We start from the raw sequence: 23,643 nt of genomic DNA on the forward strand, positions 1-23,643 counted from the left end.
AGCAGTAGTAGTAGCAGTAGTAGTAGTAGTAGCAGTAGCAGTAGCAGTAGCAGTAGCAGTAGCAGTAGCAGTAGCAGTAGCAGTAGCAGTAGCAGTAGCAGTAGCAGTAGCAGTAGCAGTAGCAGTAGCAGTAGCAGTAGCAGTAGTAGTAGTAGTAGTAGTAGTAGTAGTAGTAGTAGTAGTAGTAGTAGTAGTAGTAGCAGCTCTTCCTAATAAACTGCACACACAATGCCCTGTTCCTATTAGACCAAAATCAGTTTCAAACCTGATGAACTACAATACATATCGGTCTGATCAAGGACAACAGAAACAGCTATCACAGAGCTCATATTTAGAGATATTGTGGCTCAGTGGATAAGTCTGATATTGAATCACAAGGTCCCAGGTTCAAAGCCCACTGCAGCATTCATATCCTTAGGCAAGGCAATTATCTACCTTTGCCACTCTACTACCAGGTATAGCAGGTGTACCCAGTAGGAAGGAATTCCTTGAATACTTACATGTAAGTACCTGATCAGGCTACCCAACTAGCCATACTAAAGTTGGGATACAGTATACAAGGGCTTAGAAACATTGCATTATACACTATAAAAATGTTGCATAGAATCATTATGTCTACATAAAGTCAAGTGGTCTTGTTAATTCACAACATAATATCATTCTTTCAATGTGATTCTTCACAAACATTCAGACTTCATGAAGTTTTTAAGATTCTAGCCTCAGGGCACTGATCCAAAATGCCATTCTTAAAAAGAGAACACAAAGAGGGAAAATAAGGTCTTTTATTTCATCGATTAAATCAATTCCCCGGGGAGCTCGTCGCAAGCTTGCACAATTTTCCATATGGGAAGGGCCAAATTTTTGACTCATCGTTTACGTCTTTCTCCATTTGTTACCTTGTCATCACCATGGCTATTTATGTCCATAACCTGGACAAGGGATATGTTAGCTAACTTTTGACTTTTTCCAGCCAGCTGCCTCTTAACCTTATTTCCACAAGGAATATTTCATCAATGACAATTCCTTTGAGAAAGAGTGCTTTCTGAGAAGGTCAAAATTTTGTGCTGCAAACTTTTCTCATTCATGGTACACCTCAGTCACTTTGACTAAAATATTTGTTTCAAAATGTTTAATAATTGAAACATATTTATGGATGAGAGAAATTTATTTGAATTTCTTCATACAGATCCAAAGTTTGTATAGCAAGTGGGAGATTATACATAAAATTGGGAAATTAGAACAAAAGTGCACTATGTCCATTTTCAATCATTTTATCTACATTTTGAGCTATTACACAATGGTTTCTTATCTCTATTATGAAACAAGACTAGAGGGGGGGGGGGGGTAATATGGCTCTCAACCGATGAAAAATTTAACTATACACTGATGTCACATCCTATATTTTGGGGAGTAAAAGTTTTCCAAATGACAGTTATCCCCATGACGATGATCAAAACAAATTCAGACCGATTAGCTTCCTTAGAATGCCTATGTGTCACAAGACAGCTTCCTAGTCTTGCATACACAGACTCTTAATAATAATAATATGCAACATTCATCTAGCCCTTAATACAATGTTTAAAAGCCCTGCTTACTACTATTAGCATTATACTGATGTGAGCATTGTGGGTAAATTTCTTGCTGAAGGAAAACAGGCCCTGGCTGGGAATTGAACCCACATCCTTCAGAATCATAACCATGAGACCACAAGTAATTCCTAAAAAAGCTATGAGCACCGGAATAAGAAGACTAACTTAGCTGATATAGGAGCGTCTTGAGCACCTACCAAGTTCGATGTGTGCGCTACATAAATCCTGTATCATTTTTATTTTATTTATTGTGTCTTAAGCCAGCAACCCTAATTGAGCTCAAGCATTCAAGATATTTTTCCTTCAGGTTATCTATTTACTCTACCTGGATGGAGAGTGACAAATGTAGATAAATGCCTCAGAAAAGGATGCGAGTACTGAGGAGGAATTTGAACACCGATTTTGATAATTATGATTTAGCAAAGCACAAAATCCATCCTTTTTTAGTTCATCAAAACTCACGTAAGAATGAAGTGTGATCTTTGCTTGTAACAACACATATCTGGATATATCAACATGACTTCATTCCTTCATTTTGATTTAGTACAACTTTGAATTCAAAGTAACTTTGATTTTGATTTCACTGCATACGTGTTATTAATAGAACAACAATATGCAGGAATCTTCAAGTTTTTAGTAAGTCCTATAAAAGTGTTCTAAAACTGTTGTTAAGCCTTTACCAAAGCTCTTAACTGTACTCACAGATACTCCATAATGCATTTTTATACAATATTTTTCTCTTCAAGGGCCAAACAGAAGTACCCCTATAAAATCACTCTAGTCAGAACTTCATCTCATCAAATGAGGCTGAATAATAATACCCCTTCTCCTTTGAGAGTGTCCCCTAGGGGAGATCAGGGAGATGGTGCCCCATCCCCCTTCCATCTTCAAGTTGAGTCACTCAACAATTTATTCTTTTCATTTGGACGATTGTGCCCCTCAAAATGACCCAACTCATTTACCCCCACCTGTGCACGGCATTGCTACAAGAATGGCCGTACATGCGACTCACTGCTTCCACGAGGTATAACACGTGACAGATGCACACTCATTCTGCCTGGGCATCAAAGGGGGGGGGGGGTGATGAAGGAGATTTGATAAATGCACTTTTACTGAAATCACTAAATCCAATCCTTAAATTGGCAATGAATTCCCAGCCTCTGATACATAAAGCTCCTGATTATATAGGCCTACTACATAACATAGGGCTCAGGAAAGGGTTCCCCTTCACTATTAATTTCCTCTCTTTCCATGGGGGAGGCTTCAGGGTTTCATAAACTGCCCCTTGGAAAGTTAGTACCCCTTTTGATCACATGGGGATCGACGCTGGTGTCCTCAACTTAACAACGGATACTAAAAATTGATAGAGACAATGGCAAGGGCATGTAATATGAAAGAGATGTCCTTCATCATGACTTTCTTGTTTGTATGTTCACATGAGATGGCTTGTTGAGATACGAACTATAATCTCACGTTCAAGAAAGGAGAGTTAAATAAAACTATGTTGTACACCAAGCAAAACACCCACATCTCAAACTCTAGGGGGATATTTTTTTTTCATTTTAATACTGAATGTTCAAATTTCAAGGAAAAAACTTGTGACTTCACTCTAAAAAATATGTTTAGAAACGACTGTTTGTGCATTTGCGATAGATATTCTTAAATCTTGGATCAAAAGAAGTTGCATGAGTAACCCATTATTCCTGGCTGAAAAAAATCATCACTTTACATCCTTAGCAATAGATGCAGTAATACTTTTCAAAAGTCTTTACAATCAAAGTGGATTGGAGTATGTTTTGACAAATTTGAATGAAATGGGAAAAAGGTTGTGCTGGGAAACACTGAAAATACCTGACACGAATAAGCACATGTGGGCATGTGTTATATCACACTTTGAAGAAAGACTTATCTTGTGAAAATACATTTTATAAAATTAAATCACAGATTCCTGAGCAATCTATTTTTTCCCTATCAGAATAATTTGTCATAATATTCAACTACAAAGATACAATTTTCAAATGCTTGTTAGTGTTAGATATTTGCTGGATCTTCATAGCATTTGTTCTGTGATCGTTAACAGGCCTGGGACCCTTTGCAGAAAGAGTTGCGCTTAAACAGAATACAGGACAGCAGAGAAAGCTTGGACAAGAGACAGCATTGCTCGGTTGAAATGAAATTACTATGTGGTTACGCGTTTGCATGTAATTACAGCCTCTACAGATTTCTACTTAAACCATTTCCAGGCTTTCAGTACTCTTGAATTACTATGGTCACGTTCAAACACACAGAAACAAGCTATCAATTTTAAGAAGGTATAATGTTACTCGGCTTCAATATTTGGCAGCAGTTAAAACCAGCATGCACCATTGTTGACATTGAAACTCTCCTCTATTTGTTTCAAAGGCAAGTAATTTATCTCCAATACCACATTATCATGTACATTCTTGAAATTGTTTCTTTTAATCAGTTTAGGAAACTATTATTATCATATTGGGAACTTGGAAGATATGACTTTCTGGCAAAAGACACACGTCATTTTCTCAAATTTAGTGCCAATGAATTGTATGATATGACTCACAGGTCACCTGTTAAAAAAAACACTTTAAATATATTATCATAAAACAAATTTTGTAAATTTATGATAACAGCAGATATAACAAAGCCAATAAAAATCATTTGTTTCACCTACATGAACAGGATGAATCATCTAGGGATGAACAAGAAATGTGAAAATAAATCAGAAAGCAAACCAGATTATAGGTCAGTCTGAAATTCTGACCAAGTGTTCTTAGTGATGAACGATGGCCAGAGGGCATATCAGATTGGATGCACAATATTATCCATCGATACAAAACAAAAGATCCTATAACGGGTGACTGGGTTTAACCTATTCATAAGGCCAAATTGGCAACACTAAATTTGATAATAACTGAATTATAGGATCACTAGTCATAATAGGCCAACAGCAAATTAGATGGGTTGTAAAGATGCACAGTGCCTTTAAAACCTTCTATTTCATTTGTTTTCTTTTATTCCTTCAAAATGCAAGAAATCTCCAGAATTGTGTAAAATTGTGATAATTTTTTCAAGCAACTTAGAAGTTGGTTTCAGATATGAACCTACCAACTTTTGGTTAAAACAGAATGGCATGCAAAATAAATTGATTGTTTTTAAACAACAAATGGGCTGTTAATGTTTAACTAACTTTGGGTTGGTTAATTTAACCAACTTTGGGTTAGTTAAAGGCATTGGCTAGTCTTTCGAAAAACCAGTTAAGAAAAATTTCAAACCAAGATGAAACGTGTGTATCTGCTACTGTACCAACAATGCAGTATAATCTGTTCTAATCGTATCTATCCGGGTACACAAAACATATTGACAAACACATTTAACATGAACACATCCTCACCTTTCACATTATTAGCATAATTTTACAGTTGAATGAAATTTTATTGATAATGTGGGGTTTTTTAGACATCGTTTTGAGAAGTCAATGATTTTCGCCTATCCACCATCTTGGATTTCAAGACTGCGATATCGTGCTGTTACATCTACGAACTTAGAGGGCAGCAACACAGCCATATTAAAATCATACGATGTGTGCATGTGAATGTTTTCGATATGGCTGACCCTGCCAGTTGAGGGCAGGGGTGAGGGGTACGAACCAGTGTGATGGAGTCAAGGGCAGCACTTTTTTTTTGGGGGGGGGGCTCATTTGTGTATCATATCACAGACACATGTGAAAAGTGGGGGCCTTGCAGCTCAGTTGTCCAAGTCATATGTTAGCATATTCACATGTATGCTTTTAAAGATTATTCAGAGAATGTATCAGGTATTGTAAACTGAGAGCTGATAAATACGAAGAGGAAAAGATTTAGGACTGTGAAAGAGATAAAGAAAGGGAGAATGAGACAGAGAGATCTAATGAATAGGGCACATATAAATACAATCAACCCATCATAGGGATAACAGTTGTCCAACAAACACCTGCAGAGTAAGCTTGTTATTGATGATGGTAAAATTCATCACCACGGTTTCCGTGGCAACTAGCAACTTGCTTGTTTTCCTGTTATCTTCTTGTCCATTTCGCCATCTGATGGTCGCGATGGAAAGAGTATGGCCCCAGGGCAAAACAGCGAAGAGAAACACAGGTGAGATGGCAAGGGGAGAGGGGGGGGGGGGTGTTCAATCAAACTGAAGACAGACATTGTCGTCAGCTACTGACGACAATCATGAGCTAATTCTAAGAAAGATGTAAAAACAATGCATTTATTATGCTTGTTAAGGCCAACCAATCCACCTGAGACTTATACCACATTGATGATCATCTATCCCATCATTCAACCATTCTTTTTGTTACTAGGTATCAATGCTGACTATGCTTAATATTCTAATGCAGACTGAACATTTGGAATGAATATGGCAAAGTGAGAAAAAAGGAGTTAAGCATGCCTTCTTCAGAAAGATTACACAATACACAATCCAATTCATGATCCAGGTATTTGCATCTCTGCCATTAATTTGAATCATATCCTAACACTAAAGTAAAGGGTAGAAAATAATTTAGATTTTTGGGGGCTGCTTTTTTCCACAAGTGGGAAAATTGATGAAGTTTGGGGGCTATTTCTTGCATTTCACTGGCTCCTTTTTGAAAACTTTCTTAAATATTGTTTGAAGCAGACTTCGGGGTAACTGCAGAAAAGATGGTCACCCCAAAAATTCAATTGAAAGAATGTTAGGGGGTGATTTAGCCTGCCATGTGGGCAAAACCACCTATTGCCTGCAGTCACATGAATGAAACCAACTCCTTCTTCTTCTGATGATGATAAAGTACAGTCCACCGACTGGTGTATTATCATAGGCCATGTTTATGCTTCCACTTTTCAGGCCAGAGTCAGCGATTCCAAACGTGATTAGTCCAAAACACACTTGCGTCCATGCTTACTTTCATTTAAACGCTGTTTCAAAACGCCGATCGTAAACTCACAAAAATGTGCGTCTGTAAACGTCGTTTGACCAGAATCAGGCTTTCTGGGGAAGTATAAACAGAACCACGATCGTAAACGTGTTTAAATGACGTCATTTGGTACATGCTTCCGGTGAGAGGAAAATCCGCGGCAAATACAGTCGTATTGCTCCATGTTATCTGCACGTAATAACAACATTCGGGAAAAAAACTTTCGCAAAAAGGCACGCCCAATTTGACCTCGCTTTGCGATGCGAAGCCAGCTGGATATCATGATTTGCTCTGAAAAGTTAAGCATACACAGCACTCCAAGAACCACGTTTACGATCGGCGTTTTGAATCGACGTTTGAAATCGCTGATTTCGTCCTCGCAATGGAAGCATAAACACACCCATACTATATTGGGCAGGTCTAGGGCCTGTTTCATAAAGGACTTGCAACTTTGCCATTATGGCAACTACCATGGATACCTTGATTCTGATTGGCTGCTAAGCCCTGTTACCATGGTAGTTGCCAAAGTTGGCAAAGTTACAACAGTTGTCAGTCCTTCATTAAACAGGCCCCTGGGGTGGAATATGAACAGTGCCATTTAAAAAGATTCTACAAAGTTACTATTAGACACCAAAACACTGTTCTCTTTACATTTTCTAAAACCAGTTTACTGGAACCGGTTCAGAAAACCAGTTTGGAAGATCGCTTTGCTAGCATTCCCATTTGATCACACGAAATTGGCTTTCAAAATCACTTCACGTAAAGCCACCTTGTTGCTATGGAATTGCTCTCAGTGGGGTGACATGTTTAACGCGAAATTTGAAACTGCAGCATAGGCATTCTACACCTGTAGTGTGGAGTAGCACGCTCAAAATGTGCGTAGATCGCTTCCCGAAGAACGGTTGTGTCCTCACTTACTACAACCAGTTTAACGAGGAAAAGTGATCTTGAAAACTACATCGCGAGGTAGTTTTATGAACTGGTTCGGAAGATCGCTTCAAAGATCACTTCGACCGTTCTCATTACACGTTAAACTAGTTTTAGGAAGGTAGTAAGATCGGAAACAAAGCAGGATGCTCTGTACCTCTTGCTTGAAGAGGCTAACAGAGGTGACATTGGGTAGTTCATCTGGCAAGGAATGCTATGACCTGATAGAGTCTGGGAAAAAGGACTTCAAAACCAGTCAAAGCATTATTACAAATAGCATATCATTTGTTGGATTAGAGTCTGAGATGAGACTGCATCATTTGAATAATCAGAGAAAAGGATTTAGTATCAGATATGAAGGGAAAGCACCTTATTCCATTATTCATGAGTATTTCTTCATTATCATCAATCCTATTAACGCAGGATGAAGGAGATATTAAGTATACTCAATCCCAGGATGAATGATAGCCTTTTCTCACGACGGTTTCTCAACCCCAGACTATCCTTAACCCCATACTTATTTTTTGCAAGGGTCAAATTTTCTGCCTAACCCTGCTTTAAGAAATACTTGCGGATCTCACCTAAAAATCAGTAATCCCAAACTAGTGGTAACCATTCGTCAATGCTTGTCTCTGATTGGACGACAGCTCTGGCTCCGTTACCCCTAGGACATACACAGAGCATCATCCTTCTTTTCTCACAATGACACATAACCCGGATTTTCACACTTATAAACACCGCAATAGCCTAGCTAAAACTGCTATTCTGCAGGACCAAATAAGATGGGGTTAGTCCACTTTGCAAAAAATGTTACGAGAAAAGAAAGTGGACTAGGCATTTAGACCCACCTATAGTACAAGGTTTAGAACAATCTTGCCAGTGAGAAAAGGGTATAAGATTAGCTGTCATCATTAGGTATGGGGGGGTGATTTAAACTCAGAATACATCAAGCATAGCTCCCTCCTGGTAATACATGTATATACTAATCATCCACCAGATCTGATACTGTCATAATCCAACAATGATGAACTGCAAGGATTACAGTAAACTAAATGCATGGGGGTAGAGTCTGATAATTCTTATAGATGAAAAACAAACTAGTACCTTGTTGAATTGATTCCAGAGCATTGTGGCCCAGTGGATTCGTCTCTGGACTTTGAAACTGGGGGTCAAGGGTTCAAATACAAGCCGTGGCATACTATCCTTCAGCAACAATTAATCTACTTTCTGCTGCACTCAACTCAGGTGTGGTAGATAGTAACTAGTCTGTTGTGCAGATTCTTCACTCGTGTTTATGAATAATGTATCGATGCCTAGCTTGAACAGGAATCGCTCTTCTAACTATGGTGGAGATGGGGTTTCTTGAATCTCGAGATTAATCGCGAAGGCCGATCGGGCTAAAACCTTGAGATTGAACAAACTCGAGCTGGTGCAGCACCACCTATAGACATTATTATCATGCAATCATTCCTTCTCTGATAAAGTCTATTACCCTTTTCATAAACCTATCCTCCAATTAGCCGCCTAAGAGTAATGCGGATAATTCAATAAAAATTGCGTTCATAAACTCCGAAAATAAGCCGCATTATTTTTATGAGCGCCCGTCCTGAAAAGGCGGATAATCGCCATGACAACTGGACACGCCCCCTCCGATGCGGTTGTGTTGGAAAAGGGTGACCTTGTGACCGCACCATGGCAATTATCCGCATTATTTGGAAATGCGTTCATAAACTCAAAATCTTATCCCGATGCCGCTATTATGCGGATAATAGCAGCATCAGAGTAATGCGGATAACTCTTGTCCTCCTCCAATTTTACGACCAAATTATGCTGCTATTAGCCGCCTAATTCATTTTAATTGGGTTTATGAAAGGGGTATGAGTCTCCATTCTGTAATTCGTTCCTATGTGTATCATCCTACCAATAACATTTATATCCTTTCCTTTATTCACCACCTAACATGTCAATCAGACTATCACTTCATTTCAATCAAAAGTCATTCTTATTCATCATAATTTATGTTCTTACCATTGGAAATTTCATCAAACTTGAAAATGTTGAAGTCCCACTGCCCAATATTTTGAAGCATGTGCTGAAAGATAGAAAAGTAGTAGAAAACAAAAAAATATTAATAATGACAAATTAATTCATCAAGTGGTCAGTTGGAATATAATGGCAAAATAACTCAGGAATATCTTTATAAAATATGAGATTGATTGAAATCTTTCAGGCTTTCAGACCAAGATTCTGCACTTTTCAAATAGAATATCAAACTCAATGTATATTTCTCTTCAATTCTTCTTAATTTCTTTTATAATTTCCTAAAAAGTGCCTTGAGCACTCCACAGAGTGGATTTGGCGCAATATAAGTCTAATTATCATTATTATATTTTAACAAAAGCTTCCAATAAAACAAATATTTTGTTGTATTTCGTTGACAATAAGAGGATCTTGACATCATTGTCTATCTTCAGTCAAGCGAGGGCTCTAGGCATATAAAATCACCTGATGTTCAGTAATGATAATTTCATCGTTCTTTCACTGTTCGGCCTCAAAATAAAATTGTTTGCCTTAACAGAGGGGAAAAAGAGTGGGTTGGTATAATGGATGCCAGTCACAAAAGATTCTAATTACCGAAATCAAATATCTGATCATTAAGGGTAGAAAGATGTTCTCATTTTTTATCATAGCTCTGAATTTCTGTGTAAATCAAACATGGGCCTGAAATCTTTCCTTACAAATAATAGCAAATTCAGTAATGGTTAACATAACAATATTGTGTCCAACTACCACGCTAAGTCTTTAAGGTGTGATTTTGAGTACTATTATTTTGGAAGGCTACAATGCAAAGAATCATAGAGGCCGTTCTCATTAAGCTTTCTAAAACTAGTTTACTGGAAGCCGATTCAGAAAACCACTTTGAAAGATCGCATTGCTAGCGTTCCCACTTGATCACACGAAAGTGGTTTTCAAAATCACTTCATGTAAAGCGCTCTTGTTGCTATGGAAACGCTCTCAGTAGGGTGACACGTTTCGCGCGAAATTCGAAACCACAGCATAGGCATTCTACACCTGTCGTGTGGAGTAGCCCGCTCAAAATGTGCGAAGATCGCTTCCCGAAGAATGGTTGTGTCCTCACTTACACGAGGCAAAGCGATCTTGAAAACTACATCGCGAGGTGGTTTTCCAAACTGGTTTGGAAGATCGCTTCCAAGACCGCTTTGACCGTTCTCACTACGCGTTAAACTAGTTTCCACTAAACTAGTTTTAGGAACATAGTGAGAACAGCCTCATAGATCCCATAAAGAAATCAATCAGCACTATTTCCATAATTCCTTACCAACAAGGCTTATAAGCTCATTGGATTAAATGTACCATGCTGATTTTGGTGGTGATTCTTTCCGACATAAAAATGAAGTCAAATTATATTTGCGGGCATGCTTCATTACAATATTGCCAATGAGCATACTTGTACATCCATGTGGGGTACTTTTCAAGATCAATAAACCCAAAGCCAGTCACAATTTGCACTATAACTAAGAACTAGATCATTTGATTGTTTTTCAATTGTTTACTGGGATAGTTCAAGGAGATCAACATGATAAGTTGTGGTATGACTTCAAATGACCCTTATAGGACAATCCCTGAGTAGAGTTATATTTATAGGTCAGTTGCATCTAACCTTTCTCTCACTGGTCTGCTTCAATCAGACTGTGTATTACAGGTGAGGCAAGGAGAAGTTAGTCTGCAAAAACAGACTCCTGTATGTCAAAACATGCATTGATGGTCTGAATTTTCAGACTACCTGAGGTAAATAAGAATTGTGTGCTGCATTTCCTCAAAAAGAATCAGCACATACTAGTAAGATCTTGTACTAGACTCCTCTAAAGGTTCACTTGATGATCAAAGTGCGATTAAGGGTCTGTGCTTGAGACTAAAGATGAGGGTACCAAGATTGAAAAGTGCAGGAAAGGGTATTCACCTAAATACACCTCAAGAGTCTAACTGTTGCTTGCTACAAGCTTTATATGCAAAATAATCATAAATATGAATGGCTGCACTCTGCGAGAGGATCAAATGCATGATTCTCATATAGTGCTGCCACCAAACGGATATCCAAACGGTTAAGTGCAAATGGATATTATTTTTTATATTTCAGGGTAAAATTTCGGATACCCGTCCGCCGTCCGGTTTTCAGTGTCGGGTATCTGAATATTGAAATATCTGTTTCAAGTCAGGCCTATTCTCATATAAAGTAAAAACGCTGTTTGAATTATACCATGCTGTTTACTATACCGTAGTTGTTTAATAGTTTAAACAACCATGATGAATTTATTGAGAATTACGTATTCAAATTTAAACTTTTCTGTTTAAGATTTTATACACTTGTAATAAACTTTTTAAACAGCTAGTGTAAGGTTCCTATAGTAAAGAGCATCGTATAAACATTTCAAAAAGTGTTTTTACTTCATATATAGAATTATTTTTTAAAAAAGCAAAGACAAGCTAAGGTCCCATAAATATGTCTTTGTGAATAAAATAATGATATAAATCATTTTTATCCAAAATGAATCCCACAAACAAGTGTTGGACAATAGTCCAATAAATCAAAACTAATAAAATACGTTTAACATTGATATGAATTCCAGTACGGGTTAATCCTTATCTACCATAGATACTGTAAAATTGCAGCTCAGTTTATACAAAGGACAGAAGCCTATTGGTGAATATATAGTCACAAGATTTCATATTAAAAATTCAATTCAATTTCATTTTCATTTTATTGTCCATATGGAAACTCATTTTGCTCACATATTAACATTTGTAATAAAACATTTTACATATTGCATATATCACATGCATAGATACAATTATTTATAAAATTGCATTAGAAATCAACAAATACAAGGTAAATTCTTCAGGACAATGTTAATGTTTTTCCAATGAAGATGTAAAATGAAGATGTTAAAATAAAGAAGACTGTCCAGTAGAAAAGATAAAAGAAAAAATCAGGTGGAGAGATTTCTGTATGTGTGAGATTATTGTATATAAAGGCCTTGCAAGGTTACAACACAAACTTTGATATGAAGAAGAAAACAAAAATGCCAGAAAGTTCTACTTTATTCAGAAAAAGTAACATATGAACTTATAAAAAAGCTTTATTTTTCTAACAAGCATTTGATAGTGATGTCATTTATCAAACTGTGCAACAGTACATATATGGACGTAATGTGTGTGATGGTACAAATATTGCACATTCGGCCTCTCTATTGCTTGCGTACAACTAAGTAGAAGTTGTACATTGTTTTTCATTTTTAATGGCACTGTTACTAGTACCGCAGCTGGCAAGCGTAGTTATACCTAATTGTATGTAACCCTTAAAAAGGTCATTGTTAATATAGTAATCAATGTCAATTCCTTTGCTTCAGAGAAAATGAAAACAGCACACACCTTTATGATTTATATCAAAGTATTTTAAGTTGTTCTATTGTTAATGTTTTTCATTGTCTTCAAGAAGGAAAAAAAATCTGCTCTAGTTAAGGGGAGTATGTTTAAATCATTAATTATGGACCAGGATTTATTTTTTTTTACTTTGAGATATGTGTCATTGACTACACCATAGTAGACACCATGGGAGTGATACCACCTTGAGTCAGAATTTCCTTCAAGCCACAAAATTGTATATCACATATCAAAAAATCAAGGTAAAACAAACTTTTGAAGCGATGACCTGAAGAAATGCCTTGAAATTACAGTCCTTCGTTGCATTTCTTTTTTTTTCTTTCTTTTTTTGATCAGAATGGAATACTAAGAATTTCAGAAGGGTATCATCATGTTTTGGTTATATGATAAAATACCAAAAAAAAATTGTTCCCGTTTGCAAGCTATGCAAATTTGTGTTTAAATCGTGCTGTTATTAAGAATAATTGGGACATATCTTGACCCACTCCTCACCCCTTCCTTTATGAAATAGTCCCAGATAATTCTTATAACTACTATCACCACCTGTCTCCTCTTTTCAGGTAATCTATGGGTTCTATTCTTTCTTCACAGCCAAATCAGGAAAGCTTTAACAATGAAAATAAAATTGGGAGTTGGGATTTCTGGAAGGGGAGATGATTTCACTCGGCCCATTACAAATTGTCTTTTCATTTACTTTTCCAATTGAATTTATGAACTGTAACTTAGAAACATATCACTATCTATAAAATTGAAACCCCATTGAAAAGGTTTTGCTGAATGAAATCATTGCCAACAGAGCTTTTGGTCTTTGTTTCAAAGGTAACCTACAAAGGAAGTGCTATATAAGCATAGAAAACATACTGGTCTTATTAAGAAGGAAAAAAAGCAGGACGTAAGGTCAATTCCAGGCATATACCCAAACCACAAAGACAGTCATTTGTGACAAATCATCACATTGTCTTTGGCAAAGTTGATATTGACGTCAACAAGAAGATTGTTTTATCTTTCACAGATAGGCATCAGAAAACACAAAGAGTATGTGTAAACATTAAAGGTTTGAAGAACTACTCATCTTGATAAAGTATGGCTTCCGTTACAGTTTTTCTCATTGAATTAAGATATTAAAGACCAATAGCCACTCTGAGAGAGGCCCTTAAATGACCTTTTTGAGTGTCTGAGCCTGGTTCCCATACTACAGAACAGACTTCCTGAAGACATCAAATATTGTATCTCTGTTGAGTCTTTGTTCTTAAAACCTTTCTTTCTACTTCTCAATTATTTTCTTTATGTGCCTTGAGCATTCTACAGAATGGATTTGGCAATTTATAAGCCCTATGTATCATTATTATTATTAATATTGAATCCTTGTATATCACTTTACTGTTGAGCATTGTTACATAAGGTAGGTTCCAACCGGTGTGTTGGCTCAGTTGGTAGAGCGTCCGTCTCACAACCGGGAGGTCGCGGGTTCAAACCCCGGCCGCGTCAGACCAAAAGACGTTAAAAGATGGGAGTTGCTGCTACCCTGTTTGGCGTTCAACGATTAAAGGGATAGAGCCTCGTCGATCTGGCGCTGCACAGTGGCTGCCGGGCCCACGATCAATTGGGCAAAGCAAATTTTCGGAGTATTTCATTTCATGTCTATTTCGAACAATAAATTATGGATTTTCATTTAGATTTTCATTTCCAATTGTCCCATAGCAAAATTACATTTGATATTTGTAACTGTTATACAATGGCCCCCTTGAAGGAAGAATAAAACGGTGTGGCTTAACATGCGAGTGTGTGTGCACTTGCAATACTTTGGCCTGAATAGACAAAGGGAAGAAATACCAAACGTGATATATATCTGAAGCATAATTTAGCATAAATTTGCATATATTATTGGTCTTACATGTGCTTTCCCATGGTAGGCAGCATCAAGAAGTACTGTAGGGTGAGTGCGATGTTGGGCAGTAGACGATTTCGCCTGGTCATCGTTACCGTCATCGTTTTTCGTCTGCTTCGCCTGCGAAGCTGACGTGGATGTCGGGGAGGGTTCAATGGCCGCCACCGTGGGCGTCTGCAGGCTAGTCCGCCGAATCTTGTTGCTGGGCAAAACTGAAAACCAAAAAATATAGGAGGAATATGGTCAACACACAAAAGTTGCATGAATTTAGAAATTTGCATATATGAAATGTAAAGAGGGCCAGAAACAAATTTTGGAGATAAATTGATTTAGTTCATTTATTTATTAATTTTTGTTTGGGAGGATTTGGGAAAGTTGAAAAGATGATTAAATATAATTTTTGAAATGATAAAGGTATAATGTCATTTTGAATGCAGAGAGACTGCTGATGTCCCTAAAATAGTCATGTTATAGATGGCCAAACATTAGGAAAAAAGACAAAAAATATGTTTTAAAATGTTTTTTTTATAGATTTTCGCATCTTGGGTTATACTAGAAAAAGAAGGTGCAGATAAAAGTTTTGTAGCACAAAGGGAGAGGGAGAGGTGTAATGACCTACAAATGAACTTATTTGTAAAAAACACAAATTATACTCAACCCCCTCAGCCAAAGTTTGATGAAAACATGCTTAAAGGGATCTACAACATCGTCACAGCGAACCGCTCTATATCTCATAATACAGGTCATCAAAAACGGGCTTTACAAACTTGTTGCTATGGTTACAAAAAGATATTAAACAGGACTGAGATAAAGTATGACGTATTGTAATGATGTCATCATTAAGAGGAATGGAGTCCTTAGGCATATGCTGAGTTTTTCCTATAATTTTGTATACATCACTTGCATTTATTTCTTTTGATGATATTAATCAGAAGCTCTCTTTATTCATACTTATTTTTTTGTGTGTTTGAAACAATTGCTTGGGCTTTATATGCAATCTTTGTTATTCTGCAAATTCATATATAGCTCTTTATCATCTTCACGTTAACTCCTCTTCATATCTGTATTCCTAAAATTCTTATTTTTCCTCATCCCATCTTCTCTTTCACTTTCTACTTCTTCCTCTCCTCTTCTTAACTCCTTCCTTCTTTCTGTCTTCCTCCTCTTTCTTATTTCTATTAACACTTTTTCAATCATATTTTAAATATTCCTTCACATAAAGTGATCTTCTGTAATTCAATTTGAAATCATGAAGTTGTATTATCAAACAAGCAAAGACCGTGCTTGTTTGGTATTAGCAAGAATAATCTTTCTGCATTAGGTGAAATGTGCTTGTTTTTCTCATTCGCTTGGCCCAAGTGCTGCGCCCCTTCAAAACCATCGAAACCCAATGCGTGTTGGGTTACTGCGTATGCTCGTCACATTACTGAGTTTCCAGAAATTCAAGAACGGGAGGAAATCCACAACTATCTTTTCTGATCCTCTCTGCCCCATCTTGTCCTCCAAACTTTCCCCCTTCTAGTTTGCCCTTCACTCAAAACCATATCGAGAGTATTTGCTCTCGACTCATCAACCATACACAGAATCAAATGACAAGGACTATGATGAAGCAATCGGGCACTTATGCGAAATGTGGGAGTTGCCACACTCATCGTAAATAACAATGTTAAATGATTTCATTTTGAAAGTGATAATATATTCAAAACCTAGTAGGCAACAGGAAACAGGAACAGATAAAGCAATCAATTTTTTTAAATGTAGAAACCAATAATTGTATCATAAAAAATCAAATCATGATATAGCAAAAACTATAGCCTCTCTGCAGAAGAGGATATTGTGGTCAGATGTTATCTCTGTCAATGACAGAACAATTTCTGCTCTTTCATAGCAAAACATATTGAATTTAGTTAACTATTTTGTGATTTCCATCTTCTGTTTATGATTGAGAACAGTTAGTTTGTTATGTTTCTAGGCGTGATCTTTATGAGACATGATCAGAAACCCCTCCAATCATTTTATGATAGTATAATAGTATATTGAAATATTTTCAATGAAAACTTGAAAGAAGTTACTTACTATAAGTTAATAATAATAACATCTATCAATGTATTAGCGCTTTAATCTTTGAAAATAGTTAATACATTCATATCATGCTTATAACACTTTGTTTCTATTAGTGCTCTGCATTGTAATTATTATTATCCTGGTCATTAGAATCCTGGCATGCCCGCACATAATGTATGCACATTTTCCACTCTCTGGGGAGCATTCCAACAAGAGTTCCACGACTCGATTGCTAGGTATACTAAAGATGCGTTCACATCCTACCGGGTACCCATTTAACACCTGGGTGGACTGACACCTTACAAAAAGGACATGAGGCCGTGTTGGGATTTGAACACACGACCCACTGATTTGCAATGTGAGAGTCAGAACTGCTACACCATGACCCATTAATTGCATAAAAATTGAACTTGAATGTTAATACGAAAAATCTTAGGCATTAGTCACACCAACAAATCTGATTCCAAACCATCATTAGAAATAAGATAATACATCTTTGACTGATCTGGGGTCATTTTTTTAGTGTGACAGGACAAATGGCTACATGTTTTTCATACTAATCAGAGCTATGTTTTGAGGAAATATTTGAATATTAGTTCCATTAAAATGTAGGTTTATTGCAATACAGACCCAAAACCAGCGATGCTCAACAGTTGACGATCAGACTAGCATCAAATGTAAAGTGATCGTTTAAGACATTTCTAGGTAACACGAATGAAGGTTACTTTGTGACTCAATCACGGAATTCCTTCTTTTTCTTTGTTGTATTTCTTAATTCTCTATCTTTCTCATCAATTTTCAATGAAGTGGTTCTCAACAAGAATGAACGAAGGACCTTGAAAGATTTATAAATGGAAATGTGGTCATTGGGGTACAAAAGGTTATGGGTCTTTTGACTTTCCTTCTCTTTGAAAATCATTTCAAGTCTGTCTAGATATTGAACAAGAAGCCGAGACAAATCGCATCTATTCAATGAAGCAAGAGACCAATATGTTATGAAAGCGAAAAAAAGCAAACGGATGAAGATGGAAGTCGTGCATGAATCTCATTCGCATCAGTTCTTATGAAGCCTGACATGCGAGTACCACGGGGGTATCAAGAGGGGCAAAGCCAGATATACCTTGATATCATGGCAAAACATTGTAAATAAACAGAGTGGGGGAGGAGTCAAGCTAAAACAGTACACTCTAAATTCCAAGGATTTAAGATAAATCCAGATCGGCTGTGAATAGTGACCAGCCGAATATCAGATTCCGATTTAAACCTTGTTTATTTGAATATGAATCTAAAAGATTTGACTTTAAATCGTTTGAGATCAAAAAGTTAATCCTCAAGATTGAAGATAAATTAAAAAATTGGCTGTTAACTACTCACAGCCGATCTAGATTTACTTCACATCCTTGGAATTTAGAGTGTATGTCTGTATTAATTGTCAGTTAAGTCAAGACTGAATTCATAGTAATGATGGCAATTAGACTTGCTCATCTAAAAGTGAGAGAAGATACTGCTTTGTGCATTTCAATACAACACTCTGAAACTTAGAAATGTACAACGAATATCATAAACGAGCTTAGAAACAAATAAACTTCAAAATAACTAATTCAATCTACAATCAGTGAGAACCAATCTATCCATCAAACATTGAGTGGTAAGAGTCAAAAGAGGAAAATTTATCTAGAAAGGGTCTGTTAGTACAAAATTTTCTTCCTTCTTAGTCTAAAGAACAAATATATATCAGGACACCACTTGCCGAAAAGGTAGCATCTCTGAACAAGCTGTTGACTTCTGGATCAAAAAATTCCCAAAGACTTTGTACAAGGATAATATGTTTCCAGTAGACATTGAGTTAACCTATTGACTACCAGAATCAGATATTCCTATAGGCTTTGTACAGGTACCTACCAATTCCAGTAGGCAATTGGTTAATTTTGAAACCTGGGAACCACAACACAAATATTAGAGATTGATCGTACGCGTGATTGTCACGATTGATTGTACATTGTAGTCAATGGAATCAATCGTAGAAAATGTTCTACAATCATTGCTAAGTTTTGTGTTACGGGCCCTTGTTGATTTTGACACTTGAACTGAATTATCAAGAGATCTAGATACAAGCCCAAGGAAACAGAATGGGGGTTTCAATAAACATCCACATAAATTGAAAAATTACCAACTGATTGCATTTTAGGCATGGTCAGCAGACCCCCTAACCTGGAACTTTAAAGCCATTCTGTAGCCCCTGCAAACTTACTCTGTGGTGCCTTATATTCATTTTCGGGGACAGAGCCTCGGCGGAGCGGTAGAGGATCCGTTGTCACCAGCTTACCGTGGACTATCACATCACCTACAAGATAAAACGTGAACATTACATGTTATAATTATGAAAGTATAGTCAATACAGCACTTCTGACCACAAAACAAAAAGCCTCATTCGAGAGTTGTTGGCGCAGAGTTAATGAGAATGTTCTTCATTCAGTTCTCGTGAGTCATTAATGTTAGTTTCACCATCACATGTTTGGCGGAGTGGACGAGACAAGAACATGCATTATTAAAAGATGTGTTTGGTTGCTATCAGAAGCAATTTAAAGTAGGTTTGTCAATGATAATGGTTGTAGGATGCCAAAGACTGGAGGCTTACGCAATTGAAATTATAGTTTTACAAGAGATGGAAAGTAATAGCGAGGAATTGGTCACTTGCTAGTAGACTGATAGTCACATGTTTTTAGTTCATATTTATGGGGGTGGCAGTGAAATGGTGTAATATGTACAGTGGTGCTCAAAAGTTAGTGAACCCCGCCATAAAATGCACTCCTTGCTGAGCGTTGAAGTAGACAACAACACTGCATAATGTTTGGTAAGCCCAGAGAAACAAACTTAATTGAATGTAATATTTTATCACCTGACTTCACAATTAAATATTAGATATAGGCTGAACATGGATGAACTTGAACAATTTAGATATGTTCATTATCTGGTGGGATTCACTCAATTTCGAGCACCATTGTATGGTCAGAGGAAGTGCAAGGGTATGGGGGCAAGGAGGTCAAAGAAATGCGACATTTTATAAATGAAAAAAATTGTTCTATGACCCAGCCTTCATTTCCAATACTCTTTGAATGTTGCCATCTTCATTTTCTTTTATAATTATTATTCATCACTTTAAAGGTAATCAAGGAGGGGGGGGGTATTGTTAGTGGATAGTAGATTGAGGAGGCATAGAACAGAGGGTAGTGGTGGAGGGGGGGTAGGGACCGAGTTGAGGAGCGGCAGGGGTATATAGGGATGTTAGATCCAGTGATGGGTGGACCAAATGACAATTGGACCAAATGATAATAGACCTAGTGGGTGTTAAGCCACGATGGTGTAAGACGATCTTGGACTAAGGCCATCTGCTAGGAGAACGTATGAATACAAACCAATACATCCATGATGGTAGTTTAAATTGCATGAATTGTCAATATCATTGTAGCAGTGATAAAGGTAGTTTTGGTCGTATTTGTATGGCTCTCATATAGAAGCAATATCGTAGAGGTATTTACGACAGGATACACATTTTAGACATATAATGTACCTTTTAAAAACTTTTTATGCAACAAGGGTTATATTTCATTGCAACTCTTCCTTTTAGGTCACCTCGTGCACACCAACAATACTGAGCACTTTTAGAAATGCACGTCGACATAGTCTACTGGTACGAGATGATGTCATTTTTTGGCGTTCCATATGCCTCAGGTCCTCACACACGTCCACTATCAGAATCGAGAACCTCGCCACATCCCTTTTGCGGTTCTCCTAAATCATAGTCCACGCGCATGTGAGTGACGTCATGTAACCGCTCAAGCTCAGCATGAAGATCAACCTTTCCCTTTTGAAACAGTTTTCAGTGACTTTTTCACAAAATTAATGTAAGTTTTACGATGCATTATGTTTATCATATTTGAAATTGCTTTCTGATCTCCAAAATATATATCGATATATATCCCAACTTGCGTAAAAAGGTATCAAGCAAGTGAAAGGGCAAGCGTGCACAAGTTGCACCTTCGCATCATCCGACCGGGTTATCAGGCGATGGTACGCCAGATCTTCCGGGTCGGGCAGCGTGTCATGATCCGCTGGCTATCACGCTGTTTCAAGTGGACATACGTACACGTACAAGTCGAGTGAAATCTAAAGTCATCCGATCTGTAGTGAACGAGGGCAGACGACGACGTTGACTTGAACGATCAGAGGACTGCTACATTGTTCTTGTTCACTGCTCCTAAAAGTCTCTACTTTCTACTTCCTACTGGACATTATAAAGATGGTCATAACTGAGCTTGTTTATGAACTTGACCTTGCCTGACATACAATAATCTAAATCCTACATCTGTCACGATTCAAACCTAAACAGGAGAGAAATAATCCCTTGGCTTACATCAACAAGATTACCTTCCCTCATTCTGTAATGACTAGTGAGAATGAACGTCTTCCTAATAGGTGGTTTCAGACCGCCTCGAAGTTCGTCAGTTCCAGGTATTCTCTGATCGGGAAATTTACCCCGATCAGAAAATACCAGGTATTTTGGTAATGTGAAAGCAAACTACGCGTAATATCCCCGAAAGAAAATACCTGCTAAATAGTAGGTACTTGGCGAAATTACGAGAACTTTCGCAGGGATTTTTCCAAGGTCGCAGGTATTTTGGCAATGTGAAAGCAATTTACGGGAACTTTAAGCCCAGCGTGTCGTTGGGCGCGGCGGCGTGGGTGGCTGCTGGGCTAGTGATTTTGAATCTCGCGCCTTGCCTGCTTATCAGACCATACTGCGCATGCTCGTAACTTCGGGAACTTATCCCGAAAGGGTATGTTTCAGGGCGGTGTGAATGCAGGAATTATTAATGGGTATTTTTTAGCCCAAAAAAGTTCTCGTAATTTAACAGGGATTCTTGTGATCGAGGCAGTTTGAAACCACCTAATGTCACATTACAGCCCATCTGCATGGGTTTACTGAATATTCTCTGGGAAAAATCTAACCATTCCTACATTTAACCCCAAAATTATACAACATAATAGCTCATACTCTAAACCTAACACTAACTCTATTACCACTGACTTTATAGCTTTACACTTATCCCTCTCTACCAACTATACCTGAATAAATCATGATAATTTTTTTTCTTTTAATCTTTTTTTTGATCAGCTGTATACTTTTGCAATTCTACCCTTAATAAAACAGTCAGCCATACCCTATAAAATAAGGGGATTCCATAAGCATCTCTTATAAAAGAAAATTATATCTTTCAGAAGAAACTCATCCCACATGAAAGTGAATCAATTGTCTTTCTTTCAATTCATTGGCTTCATTGCTTTCATTAACAAGAAATCACATGCACAGTCTGTAGTGAAACTGTCCCACGCAAGTATATATCACTATTCTGCCCAGCTATTAAATTCTAAACAGTTCACAAACTCTCAATTTCATATTCTTAGCATCATAATTATGTACCCTACCATGTAGCTTCATGTATGAATGCGTGGAAGATTGAAACAATTTTAGATGGAATTATTTTCTCATTTTAGCATGCTTGTAAAGAAAGAACATTAAAATTATCATTCATAAAACCCTCAAATTAGTAAGTTCAACTGATTGTTTTTGTAGAAATCAATAAAAAAAAATAGTCATATTTTACTCATATTTCAATTAAAAATTTACCCTGAATAGTTTGCTCTGAAGCAACCATACATGAGAAATTTGGTAGCTCATAACAAATAGTGAAAGTCACTATTTGTTTCATGAAAAACTCCCTTCTTACATCTCATTAATCTTATAACTAATCAAATAATACATCCTTTGAGTAGACAAACCATTCAAAGTTTCTCACACTGTAATTGTACCACAATGATTTTGGGGAAAATAAACCACTTCAAAAAAAAATCAAGAGTTGAAAATCATGCAGGAAATAAAGGATAACTGTTAGGTCAGGCAAGCTCCTTGGGTCAGGAATCACATGGAACCAAACTCTACGGTGTAAACTCTTATCTTTGCAAACATGTACTGATGTGTTTGACTAATGACTACCCTATTTAAGAGTGATTTCATGCTTTTAGAAACTGTAGTCAATCTAGCAATAGCTCTGCAAGACAGATGCAATATGTATGAAGCAACTAATCTGAATGTAAGAAATATAATCTAAAGAATTACAATTTAATAAAAATTCCTTGAAATGCATATAGATACCACAGATTGTAACATTTTTCTGATTTAATTGGTTGTACCAGTTTGGCATTATGCAGCAGAACGCTATCCTGCTTAGATTCCGCAATAATGGAACACAAACAGACATAATAACAAAATAAAATTTCCATTTCAAGTACCTATCAAACAGTTATATTACAAAGATGTCTTTAAATTTAACTATAACAAATTTGAATTCTGTATTTGACCCGACATGGATAAAAATGGTTCCACAAAAACCATGAAGAAAAAATATCGTTTCTAATTAGAGCGCTTTGAAATTTTGTCAAAATATTTTGTTAAAATACAAAAAACACAAAAGTATTTATAAACTTTGTTGTAAAGTGAGGCAGCTTTGCATTAGCAGAATTCCCATTGTTATTGTCAATGTTGAAATGCAGAGCTGCCAACCAGAAAAAGAACATTTCAGTATTTTTAAAGCTGAAAATAAGTATTTCGGTGAGGAAATCAGTAATATTCAAAGAATACCATAGGACCACATGTAAAGCTGAAAATTAAGAAATCAGTATTTTACATGAAATTA

The 23,643-nt window shown here is 36.8% G+C and overlaps 1 protein-coding gene and 1 non-coding gene across 3 annotated transcripts in view; one reads left to right on the forward strand and one right to left on the reverse strand.

Moving 5' to 3' along the window:
- The window catches only part of LOC121431091, a 73,424-nt gene that overhangs the window by 17,887 nt on the left and 31,894 nt on the right, over positions 1 to 23,643 (reverse strand). For both annotated transcript variants that reach the window (XM_041628573.1, XM_041628572.1), the window contains exons 3-5: positions 19,140 to 19,232; positions 14,831 to 15,036; positions 9,502 to 9,565 (exon numbers count right to left, since the gene is read on the reverse strand). In XM_041628573.1, the coding sequence (XP_041484507.1) occupies positions 9,502 to 9,565; positions 14,831 to 15,036; positions 19,140 to 19,232 (363 nt within the window). The remainder of the gene's footprint in view (positions 1 to 9,501; positions 9,566 to 14,830; positions 15,037 to 19,139; positions 19,233 to 23,643) is intronic.
- On the forward strand, positions 14,352 to 14,424 carry TRNAV-CAC. Its single transcript has one exon. It is a non-coding gene; the product is annotated as a tRNA-Val (tRNA).

This window comes from Lytechinus variegatus, chromosome 17, assembly GCF_018143015.1.
Source record: "Lytechinus variegatus isolate NC3 chromosome 17, Lvar_3.0, whole genome shotgun sequence".
NCBI classification, from domain to species: Eukaryota; Metazoa; Echinodermata; class Echinoidea; order Temnopleuroida; family Toxopneustidae; genus Lytechinus; species Lytechinus variegatus.